Source organism: Xenopus laevis, chromosome 9_10L (genome assembly GCF_017654675.1).
Source record: "Xenopus laevis strain J_2021 chromosome 9_10L, Xenopus_laevis_v10.1, whole genome shotgun sequence".
Classification (NCBI taxonomy): Eukaryota; Metazoa; Chordata; class Amphibia; order Anura; family Pipidae; genus Xenopus; species Xenopus laevis.
Genome location: NC_054387.1, coordinates 87,301,173 through 87,314,003, shown reverse-complemented (window position 1 = coordinate 87,314,003; position 12,831 = coordinate 87,301,173). Strand labels below are relative to the sequence as shown.

Below are 12,831 nucleotides of genomic sequence, written 5' to 3'. Positions count from 1 at the left end.
TGATGGAACCTCCTCCAAATTTGACAGTAGGCAGCAGGTGTTTTTCTTGGAATGCGATTTTCTTCTTCCGCCATGCAAAGTGCTTTATGTTATGACCAAATAACTCAATTTTTGTCTCATCAGTCTAAAGCACTTTTTTCCAAAATGATTGTGGCTTGTCTCAATTAGCTTTTGCATACAACAAGTGACTCTGTTTGTGGCGTGAGTGTAGAAAGGGCTTCTTTCTCATCACCCTGCCATACAGATGTCCTTTGTGCAAGTTGCGCTGAATTGTAGAATGATGTACAGATACACCATCTGCAGCAAAATGTTCTTGCAGGTCTTTGGAGGCGATATTTGGGTTCTCTGTAACCATTCTCACAATCCTCCGTATATGCCGCTCCTGTATTTTTTGTGGCCTGCCAGACCTGGGTTTTACAGCAACTGTGCTTGTGGCATTCCATTTCCTGATTATATTCCTTACAGTTGAAACTGACAGTTTAAACCTCTGAAATAGCTTTTTGTAGCCTTCTTCTAAACCATGATACTGAACAATCTTTGTTTTCAGATTTGAGAGTTGCTTTGAGGATCCCATGCTGTCACTCTTCAGAGGAGAGTCAAACAGAAGCACAACTTGCAATTGGCCACCTTAAATACCTTTTCTCATGATTGGACACATCTGTCTATGAAGTTCAAGACTTAATGAGCTAATCCAACTTGGTGTTGCCAGTAATCAGTACTGAGCAGTTGCATGCATTCAAATTAGCAAAATTACAAGGGTACCCACATTTTTGCACAGCCAGTTTTTCACATTTGATTTGATTTCATACAAACGAATACTGCTTCACTAAAAATCTTTGTTCAGTACTCAGATGTTCCTGGGAAATGAAAGTGGAGTAAATTATTATGCAGGCTGAGAGGAGATCCCAAACTCTTTCATATAACTGTATGTATATATATATACATACATACACACCAATAGTTTCCAGACCAGTACTCCCTTTAGTAAAAAAACACAATTTTTATTGTTATAGTATCAATATCCAAAGTTTCGGACCTTTTTCAAGGATGGAAAGTTTTATATATATGTCTATATATATATATATATATATTATATATATACAGCATATATATGAAAGAGTTTGGGAACCCCTCTCAGCCTGCATTATAATTTACTCCACTTTCAACAAAAAAAGATAACAGTGGTATGTCTTTCATTTTCCAGGAACATCTGAACATACTTTTTTCCCATATACGTGCATTGTACCTAGGCTTTTTTTTTTTTTTTTTTACAGATTATTGGTGAGAGAGAGGTTTATGCCTTTTAAAGGCAAAATGTATTGCAGTTTGTTATAATTATGATTTGTAAGTAGAAGTGATGGCTAAAAGGGGAATTAAAAACATAATAACTGGATTATGATATGCATCACTTCACTTGCTTGCTGCCGGCTCTGCCTGTCTATGTGATGTACACATGGGAATTCTCCAAGCTAAATCACCGGATGTGCAAAAACCAATAACTAAGCCTCATTCATACAGGGGACTCACACAGTCTGTGGTTACGTAGGATTATAAAGGAGCTCTAATATCCCAATGAGCAATCACGTTGCATTTAATGCAACTTTTGCCTTAAGAGTAAAATGCTTAATCTCTCCTTAAAGGAATCAGTCAGGTTATATAGACATGATCATTAGTGATTCATTTATTCTAAGAATAAAAGTGCCTTACTCTCTTTTATTCTTTCCTAAGGGGGTAACAGAGCACGGTTCTTTGTGTGTGAATCCAATAGGAATCTGCAAGACGCCATCAACTTGTCTTAGAATGAGTGCCCCCTTTCCTCAGCTTTTGTCTGATTCACCATTAAAAAAGAAAAGCTTTTTAGCAAAGATTCCACTGACAGGCAAGAGGCACGCGATACAGTGACAGCCCCTGGGAAGCCTGATTGGTCTGGGTGTGTACTGGTGTTACAAGCAAAACAGAGTGTCTTCTGTGAGCTCTGAAAACAGCAACAAGTGCTGGCCAGTTCAGCTCAGCTATAGTCCCATTGCCCATGTGCCTCCACCAAAGCCCCCTTGCATCACAAACTTCCTTGGAGCTGAGGGTCAGCAGCCTTTCTGGGTGTCACGTTGCTGATGCTGGTAGTTTATTTTAAGCTGTTACCTAATTTTATCCAGGATTCTGCATTCAACTTTAACAGGGAAGAAACAAGAAGCAGATATTAAGCACTTGGCTATCTGCATGGTAAGTAGAACATCCTTACACTTTTTTTTAACTTTAATAGAATTGTTTGGATAAAATAAGCCTTCCAATAGGGAACATCCTCTTCTACTCTCACACTTTAATCATTGTATATCTTTAATGTGAAGTGGAAATAGAAAAAATATAATTCATAAAAGTCGCAATCGATATCTTCATGTGAATAATAGGGAAACCCCTATCTCCTATAAAAGCTCCCTTTTCTTATATGGAATCAACCACATAAGACATTAGAAATGCCACCCCCTTTCATTTTATACATAGTGCCTTGATCAATGTTACTTTTTTAGAGATCTGCAGGATGTTCTGCATTTAAGTTTGCAATATACACTATAAAATTGGTAATATCTATTGTGTTTGAAATTTGGTAAATACAGGACACTTTAAAAAGGCCTGCATTACTGCCACTACATCCGGGGAGTGTGCATTCTAAATGTGCAACACTGCAACAGACACCCTATACATGCTACACCATTGCAGGTTTCTGCTCTGAGATAGATCATCCTTATTGTTTTGTACACCTGCTGACTAAAATGACCCATGTATTTGTATTGTAGGTATATACAGTATGTATACAGTGGCAGTTAACTGTTACTTAACAACACCAATTTAATTTATAAATTAGAATAAATCTCCACCATGCAATACTCTATTATGCACCCAGCATTAGTTTTGGCTTACCATTTTAACAGTGTTATCTACCCTTTATTTGCATTGCTTTTCCTATGTTCAGTTTTCATATTTCAATTATATTTGTGTGCAAAAATGAAGGGGGTTGTTTACTTAAACTCAAATTTATCTCATATTTTTATTAAACCAAGCTCGGCCAAACTCCCACCCATGATTTTATATTATTTATCAATAAAATAACTCAAAAAAGTTGGGTAGGGAAAAAACTCAATAAAATTGAGCGAAAACCAGAATTGTATAATTTTTTTGCATTTGATGCCTGAATCACTAGATTTTTTCGGGTTATCGTCCGAAAACACCAAATGTTTCGAATTTCTGATGAAACCAAGCACAGATAACGATATCTTTAAAATGTAAAAGGGACATCTCCCATTGACTTCTACATAACCTAGGCAAGTTTGAGATGGTGGATTTTTGGATTTGGATTTATAGCAGTTTCGGGGTATAATAAATCCTGAAAAGTTTTTTTCCCACAAAATATTTTTGCCCAAAATAACCCGACCAGAAAAAAATCAGGGTTAAGTAACTATGTTAAAAAGTAATCTTGTTGTCAAGATTGTATACATGCATTCTATATGGTGGTAAGCCATATTAACACATATTTACAAATGCAAGTGCAGTTTTGGATGCAATTCGCCATTTCTTTACCCAAAAAGTAGCATTTTTTTACTGACAATTACAGCATCATTTCAGCCATAAGAGGTAGCTGCGTCCAACACAACTGCACCCATGCATCAAAATAAATGCAATGTATGCGCATTTTGATGAATCAGATGCAATTGCACTGAATATTTAGGTTTCCATCTCTCTGAGTCAAAATTAAGTCTGTGTCTGATTCTTTAGGCAAAATTCTTATTTATACAGCCAACAGTGAGAACCATGGAATTACTATTAGCTTGAAGGTTCCCCTGCATCAGTAGGTGCAGGTGCATTACAGGACAGGAGGATAAGAAAAAAACTTTTTTACTTGGAGTGCCAAATGTTAGGCTTTTCCTAGTGATTGTATCCCGAGTTGGTGCTCCTATCAGCAGAAAACTGCACCGGCCCGGCAAGCACCGCAGAGCAATCCACTTAATGTTTCTTCTTTCTTCACATGGCTGCGCATGCATAGTAGAGTGAAAAGCTGAACAAAAAAACGTGCTTTTTTACTCTTTTGCATATATGTCTGCCCCCGGATTGCTCCATGGGGCTCACTGGAAGAACCCCGAGCTGGACTGTTTTCTGCGTATAGGAGCACCAGCCCGGGGTATCAGGTAAATAAATACAATTATTGGAAGTGTCTTACTTTTGGAATTCTCAAGTTAAATAGCCATTCCTTCTCTTTTAAGAGGGTGCCAGAAAAGTTGTGAAGTGCCAGACATACATGCAATAACCATTTCTGGGGAGCCCAGTGCCATTCATTTATTTGATCTTATTAATTTTCTATACCTACCATTAGAAATCTTCCCCCTTGATTCTGCATTTCTATAGAAAAGATGGATGCAGTAATTTTATTTTTCATGTACCACCACCAACAATAAGAAAGTTGATGCATAAACTTCTGACTTTGACATGGCTACAGCAGTGTCAACATGTCATGAGCGCCGGTCGTCCGCCCTCTTCAGCGGCGAATCCAAGATGGCGGTGCCCATGGTCGCCACGTGGGTAGGGGCGCCGGCGTTTCGTCGCCAGCGCGATGATGTCATGAATCGGCGCCAGCGTGATGACATCAAGAACCCATGGACGAAGCCATGGACCCCACTGAAGAAGCTCAGCCTGATTTCGGTAGGGCGTTTCGTGGTCTGCATTCTTGCATGGAGGCATACAAAGTTCGGCAATCCCATTTCGGACAAGCGCTGGAGACGATCCTGGAAAAACTTTCCATTCTCACGCCAGGAAGACCAACGCCAGTTCCGGTCGCTGCAGTCGCTGCTTCACGTTCTTCTTCCACTGGTCCATTTATTCCGGCACCTCCTCTTTATAGTGGAGATCCTCATGCATGTCGTGGTTTTGTGAACCAGTGCCAGATCCAGTTTTGTGCTGCAGAGACTGGTTGGAATAACAAAGCCTATCATGCTGCCTTCTACAATGGGCTCTCTATCAACCTTAAAGACGACCTGGTCTCCTGTGCATTACCTACACTGGTAGAAGACCTTATTGCTTTGGCTGTCAAGGTGGAATCAAGAGATTCCAACCTATGTTTGCTCCCCGCTTCGAAAGACCCCTGTTGCCTCCCTCACCCTAGCAGCCTTCTGTTATTCCTCCGGAGGAACCCATGCAGATCAGAAGGGCATGTCTCTCTGAGCAGGAGATGCTCACTATGTCTGTATTGTGGTGGTCAGTCTCTGGCCCTGTGAAGCCAAAGGGTCCTCTTCTTCAAGGTAAACCTGGGAAGACATATGTGGGCGGCATTACTCCAAAATCCCAAGAGAACTTTCACATGTATCTTATGCCTTTACAGATTTGTCTGGCCACTAAGACTATTGTCGGCTCTGCCTTCAGCGATTCAGGGGCTGCCGGAAATTTCATGGACGCTCTCTTTGCTAAATGGAGGTTCCTTTGTATCCATTGACCACTTCCCTACGGGTTACAGCAATTGACGACAGGCCACTTATGTCTGAGATAATTTCCATGACGACTGGGGGGTTGCCTGTGCAGGTTCGGAATTTACATAAAGAAAAGTTATCGTTCCTAATTATTTCCTACCCTTCAGTTCCTGTTGTCTTGGGTCTACCCTGGCTTTGTTCACATAACCCCTCCATTGATTGGTCTTCGGGGCAGATCTCTCGTTGGAGTCCGTACTGTCAAGAACTTTGTCTTCCCGACTAATCCCCTCCACCCAGTGACTATATTTTCGACAGATCTGAAAGCCCTGCCTTCCTGCTACAAGGAATTCTCCAACGTCTTCTGTAAAAAGTCTGCAGAGTTTCTTCCTCCTCATCGTCACTACGATTGTGCCGTCAATCTCCTTCCTGGAGCCATGCCTCCCAGGAGTCGCACCTATCCCCCTCTCTCTCCTGCAGAGACCTCCGCCATGAAAGACTATATCCAGGAGAATCTCCAGCAGGATTTAATCGTCCTTCTAACTCTCCGCAGGAGCTGGCTTCTTCTTCGTGGAGAAGAAGGACGGTGGTCTGCGTCCCTGCATAGATTACCGTGGACTTAACAAGATTACAGTTAAGAATCGATACCCTTTGCCTCTGATCGCAGAACTATTTGGCCCCTTCCTTTGACCACCAAGGCAATTCAAAAATTCATCGGGTTTGCCAATTACTACCGAAAGTTCATCAAGGGGTTCTCCTCTCGCATTGCCCTATCCTTGCCCTCATCTGAAAAGGGGGTAAACCCAACTCATGGCCCCCTTCAGAACCTATAGTTCTGCACAATTTAGTATCATCTGCAAAAGTAGAAACAGTACTTTCATCCCTCTACGAAAACTTCCCTCAGCTCTTCATCCAGTTTATTTTCCAGTTGCATGGCTTCTGGGCTGAGATAGTCTCTGATAGGGGATCTCAATTTACAGCTAAGTTCTGGTGTGCCTTATGTAAAGATTTAGGTATTACTCTTCAGTTCTCCTCTGCCTATCATCCCCAAACCAATGGGGCAGCGGAGCGCGTGAATCAAGCTTTGGAGCAATTCTTGAGGAATCATGTTTCCCTCTGTTAGGATGATTGGTCTGATCTCCTCCCGTGGGCGGAATTCGCTCATAATAATGCATGCCACACTTCCACTGGAAGGTCTCCGTTTATGACTGTGTACGGACAGCATCCTCTAGCCTTCCCTCAAGTCTTCGCTGACATCCCTGCTGCAGACGACCACACCGCCCATATGTCTGCTATTTGGGCTGCAACCAAATCAAGTTTGGAAAAGAGTGCTCTTGTACACTAGAGTTTTGCTGATCGCAGATGCAGGTCTTCTCCTCCATACAAAGTTGGTGACAAGGTATGGTTATCCACTAGAAACATTCACTTAAGAGTGCCTTAACCCAAGTTGGGTCCAAAATGTGTTGGTCAATGGAAGTGTTGACACTAAAACAATGCAGTTTTGCTTCTAGCACTGATTCTTCTCTCTGAGACCCATGATATCTCAAAAACATTTTCAGGATACCTATAATTGTTTTTCATTCACCCAAGTCAAGGGACACATATAAAAGGCCAAGAGGCCACATCTACATATTGTGAGGCAGAAAAAAGGGGACATTCTTGAGCAAATACCAGCACTGACTATGTTCAGTGCCAATTTTCCCTGGGGAGCAAGATCCTGAAATGGGGACTGATGGGAACTGTAATACAATATCTGGTACAGGAATGGGATCCATTATCCAGAAATTCATTATCCATAAAGTTCTGAGTTATGGGAAGGCCATTTCCCATTGATTCAATTTTATTCAAATAATATAAAATCTTTAGATATTTTTTACTTTTTTTCTACATGATCCAAACTAATGTATAATTAATCCTTACTGGAGGCAAAACAATTCTATTGGGTTTATTTAATGTCTAATGATTTTCTAGTACATGTGAAAAAGATATGAAGATCCAAATTATGGAAAGATCCCTTATCTGGAAACCCCCAGGTCCTGAGCATTCTGGATAACAGGACCTGTACCTGTAGTAGTAAATTGAACTGGACTTGGTGAAATGTTTCCCCACTCTACTGCTTCTTCAAGTCAGCTGTTTTCCCTTAAAGATATATTCTTGTCTGGAGGAGAGCTAGCAATTGCAACATTGTTTCAAGAAGCAGAACCAGCAGTGCAGTAAACTGCATTTATATTTACAAATAAATTTAAAAAATGTTTAATGAACACATATAAGAAACTAGCTCTATGGTCCAAGGTAATTCACTGTGCCCACATTTACAAATCACTATTTTTGCACTAAACTAGCAGCATGCCTTTTAATTCTTCTTCCAGGCCTACTATATCCAAAAATAGGTAGACATACAAAACACCAGGAGTACAGTATAAAGAGTTAAACTTCCAACATGTGTATTATAGGTAATAAACATCTACTGGCATCTCATACATCATGCACTTTACAAGACAACACATGCATTTAATGTATGATGTGTGAGTAGGTAGTTACCTTCATTTTGTTCTATATGACAAGAAAATGTGATGAATGCAATTTATGATAAAAAGTAATGATGACTGTTAAATTTAAGACGCATGTCTATTATTCTGGGATTTCACAGTACAGCCATGAATAGGGGATGATGGGCCATATTAAGCAATTTATAATGAGCTTGTTTGAATAGCTGTTGATAGAAGATTTATTTTTTAATGAGTTTCTTTCAGCCCTGTGATTTGCTTTTTAACATGTGCACATCACAGCCACCATGGGGTTCTTTTCATGAAAAGTCTTTGCAGCAGATGTAAAAGATGCAGTGCACTTGTAAAAATCCGATTAAATAGAAAGGCCCAGATGCCCCACATTTCCCCTGCAGTTGCTATAAATAGGGACACTTTTAGCATTCTTAAATTAGCTCATGTTTACAATACAATAGTAAATATCTGGTTTGCCCATGGTTAGCAAGGGCAAATGCAGTCATTCTTCTTCTATTACAATACTGTAACAGTCTGTTAGCTCCACATCACATACAGGGGCACATTTACTTAGCTCGAGTGAAGGATTAGAATGAAAAGTTTTTTTGGCTACTTCGACCATTGAATTGGCTACTTCGACCTTCGACTACGACTTCGAATTGAATGATTCGAACTAAAAATCTTTCGACCATTCGACCATTCAATAGTCGAAGTACTGTCTCTTTAAAAAAAACTTTGCCTACCTACTTCACCACTTAAACCTACCGAGCACTAATGTTAGCCTATGGGGACCTTCCCCATACGCTTTCCTAGCAATTTCTGATCGAAGCAAAATCGTTCAATCGATGGATTAAAATCCTTCAAAACGTTCGATTTGAAGAATTTAATCGTTCGATCGAACGATTATTCCTTCGACTTTTTTTTGTGGTAAATCCTTCGACTTCGATATTCGGAGTCGAAGGATTTTACTTTGAGGATCGAATATCGAGGGTTAATTAACCCTCGATATTCGACCCATAGTAAATGTGCCCCACAGTGTCACATAAATGAATTTGATTGTGGTACAATTATTGCCACACATTTCACACTGACCTATGTACAGTATCATACATTCACAAACACCCTTTCTGCACCTTGTGGTGTTCTACAGCATATATAAATATAACATAGCAAACATTGGTCCCCTTGAAGTGAATTTGCTCCATTTGTTTGGTAAAGGCATTGACCAAAATGGCCAAATTTACAAAAGGGTGCCTTTCAGACTTTTTACAAACCTTGTGAGCCTTTCATGGCACATTAAAGGGATCAAATATAATCCAGGATCTATCTATCTATCTATCTATCTATCTATCTATCTATCTATCTATCTATCTATCTATCTATCTATCTATCTATCATATCTATCATATCTATCTATCTATCATCTATCTATCTATCTATCTATCTATCTATCTATCTATCTATCTATCTATCTATCTATCTATAACGGCAACTGAGGGCCCATACCTAGGGCAGCAGTTATTGAGGGTTGCCCTTCTGTGCTTGCCCTAACTGTATTACATATGCATCAATCAGGAGGGGTGGAAGGCAGTCAGAGGTTCAATGCCTACAGCAGTACTGGACCAAAATGAATTATGACTTGCTTGAAAACATCTTTATTGAAACATTTTTAAGGTTAGGACAATACAAATCACAGCTAAATCATTTCTTCATTTCTTGTTTTAGAGTGAATTCCTCTTGACTTCCAGAAAAAAAGGAGTCTCATGCATGATGAAGAGCTGCAAAGTGTAAACATCCAGAATGCATCTAGAAGACCATTTAAACAGATTTTTGGAATTTCTACTCAAAAGAGGAATTTTAATATTACTGTTCCACCAGAAAATTATTGCAGCTTGCCCAAAGAGCTGTCAGTGCTCTGACACTAACGGAGCCACAGTTGTTCACTGTAGCTCCAGAGACCTGGAAGAAATCCCCATACACCTCCCAATGGACACAGTGTCCCTCAAACTGGATGCCAATAAGATCAAACAAGTGCCAAACAATGCATTTAAGGACTTGAACTATCTCCAAGAGTTGGACCTGTCTAGGAATTCGATTGAGAAAATAGAGTTGGCAGCTTTTAAAGGGGTGTCAGAGGGTCTAAAGCTTTTGGATTTATCTGGAAATCAGATTCACAGTATTCCTAAGGAAGCCTTGGCTAAACTTAAAGCCAAAATCCGTCTTTCCAATAACCCGTGGCACTGTGATTGCAGTCTTCAAGAGATGCTGAGGGAAATCATATTAGACCCAAACACAGTTAATGAAATTTTATGCAAGACATCTGTTCATGAGAAATATATTGGGAAGCCCTTGATCCAGGTTTTAGACTCTGGCATAAACTTTTGCAACATTCATAACAAAACCACTGATATTGCTATGTTTATTACCATGTTTGGTTGGTTTGCAATGGTGATAACCTATGTAGTGTACTATGTGCGGCACAACCAAGAAGATGCTAGGCGGCACCTGGAGTACCTCAAGTCATTGCCCAGTACACAGTTAGCCAAAGACTTTGATACTATCAGTACTGTGCTTTAAAAATGGATAATTACCTGGGCAGCGAAACATTCAGTTTTAAAGGGAAACTATTGTGAAAATTAAAATGTAATATAGGCTGTATCATAATGAAATACGAAGCTTTCTAAATACAATCAATTAAAAATTCTGCATCATTTCTGAAATAATCAAGTTTATTTTTACTATCCCTCTCTCAGCATCTGTTTCTCTTCAAGCAGAAGTGGGTGTCCGATTTTCATTGATAGATCCAATATATTTTATAGGGGAGCTTACTTAAAAAACAGATTCCAGTAAAAACAAAATCTAACAAAGTAAATGACTTTGGCACAAAACCTGCATGTAGAGAGACAGGAGTTATGGTGATTTTAATAGAGTGAGCTCTAATACATCTTCCAGGTAAAATGGTCCACCCTATAAAAGATATATTGGATTTAACTGTCATTCAAAATCTAAACCCAACTCCTGCATTAAAAAAGAGAATGAAGACAGACATATGTTGAAAGGGTAAGAAAGTGAAGAGTAACTTGAATATTTCAGAAACATTTTTCTGAATTTTAATTGATTATATTTAGAAAACTTTTTTATTTCAGTATGGATGAAGCTTGTATTAAAATTTCACTTTCATGATGGTTGCCCTTTAAATACTGAATTCAATATTTCTAACATTTGATAATGAGTAAAGTGTATTTATATAATTTTAAAGAATCTAGGTTTCTAGGCCTAAACAAATAAATGTTATTAGCCTTTAAGTATGACAATGGATGAGGACATTGGGAATACTGTATATGGATCACATTATTGTTTTTCTGTTGCCTCAATCAGTTACCAGGTGCTCTCTTAGGATTTGTCTTTGCTCCAAATTTCTACCTGGACCTGAGATTTTGGTATTGCACATTGCAAGAAATATGGATGTGATGTGCCCATCTGTTAACCCTAGTATTAACACTTTTGTGTATTGTACAGAGAATATATACTACAGTACAAAAATGTTACCTGGGAGAGAATGTCCACTTTCCCTTTAGAAACAAATATTTGTTATTCTATGAAGTAAATACATGAGTGAAAATAGATCACTGATTGTCACTGGAGAGTCTTCGTTGACCTAAAGTCCTAATGATTGCCAGAGAACAGAAACAGAACATAACTGTTTTTGAGGTTTAATACAGGGCCTAAACCTAGGAGCGGTCAGCATGTAAAGAGAAATTGGGCATGCATTCCTTGGAATACTTGCCCCCAAATGGCAGCATGAACTTGTAACTTGCAACATTAAGGGGCCTATTTATCAACAGTCTAATTTTTGTGGTTTTAGTGAATTTTGAAATGATGACCAAACTCACAACTCACTGCGATTTATTATAAAATCAGAATAAAAAGAAAATGACACTGAACTCTGTGCTGAAAAAACCTTGAAAAACCTCTAAAAATATGAGTTTCTCAGACAATTTCTAGCAAAAAAAAAGAAAAGAAAACCTATAAAAGTCTGAATTGATTTAGAGCTGTCCTAAAAGCTCAGCTCCTATTGACTTCTAAAAGTTTTATATTGTGATTTTCGTGGTTTTTACACTTAATAGATCTCAAATTTTTAGAGCATTTTAAAATAATAGAAAACTACAAATGTATAAAGTTTTGTGGAATAAATCAAAATTTTAGGGGGTTATTTACTAAGCTCCAAATACCTGAAATTCCCCGATTTATAAAAAAATCATGAATTTTTCAGAATTTATTAAACCCTGAGGGCTAAAAAGCCTGAATATAAAAACACGGCATCTCAAACCTGTCGAGGTTGCATAAAAGTCAAGTCGGGGGTTTCGTGCAATTTCACAATGTTTTCGGAGCTTTCGGGTGAAAACTTCGAAAAATTCAGAGTCAGAGCCCATGTTCCAATAAGGGCAATTTAAACCACAGAATCCTGTGGCTGGTGCTGTCTGTGAGTATTCTGGTTCAAGAGAACAGTGTGCAGTGGACATTGTATGATTTGCACCAAATTGAAGCTAAAGTTGAATTCATGTAACGTGCTGACTAAACTGCTTGCTGTACATTGTCAGGGGTGGCAGAATTTCAGGGGGGGCATGCCGCCCAGCCGCATTTGGATTCAATTCGAGCACACCAGTCTCAGTGCTGTTCTGGACACGAATGTGCACAGATGTGCGCATGCACGTATCCATGCGCAAACAGGAAGGGGAGGTGGACCTGGACGGTGTGAAGGAGGGGACGCACAGAGGAAGACTCCGACAGGGAAGGTGACAGGGGGGGGTGGACCGGGGAGGGGGCGACGGCCCAGATCCAGCCGAGGGGCACCCAGTTAGAGTGTTGGACAATACTAAATA

At 39.4% G+C, this 12,831-nt stretch overlaps 1 protein-coding gene across 1 annotated transcript; it reads left to right on the top strand.

Annotated features, from left to right (window-relative positions):
- Window positions 1-1,721: 1,721 nt before the first annotated feature.
- lrrc3.L (leucine rich repeat containing 3 L homeolog) lies at window positions 1,722-10,816 on the top strand. The gene is made up of 2 exons (XM_018237020.2): window positions 1,722-2,220; window positions 9,674-10,816. Exon 2 carries the CDS (start codon window positions 9,749-9,751, stop codon window positions 10,523-10,525), a length of 777 nt encoding a protein of 258 aa, XP_018092509.1. The 5' UTR covers window positions 1,722-2,220; window positions 9,674-9,748; the 3' UTR covers window positions 10,526-10,816.
- The last annotated feature ends 2,015 nt before the right edge of the window (window positions 10,817-12,831 follow it).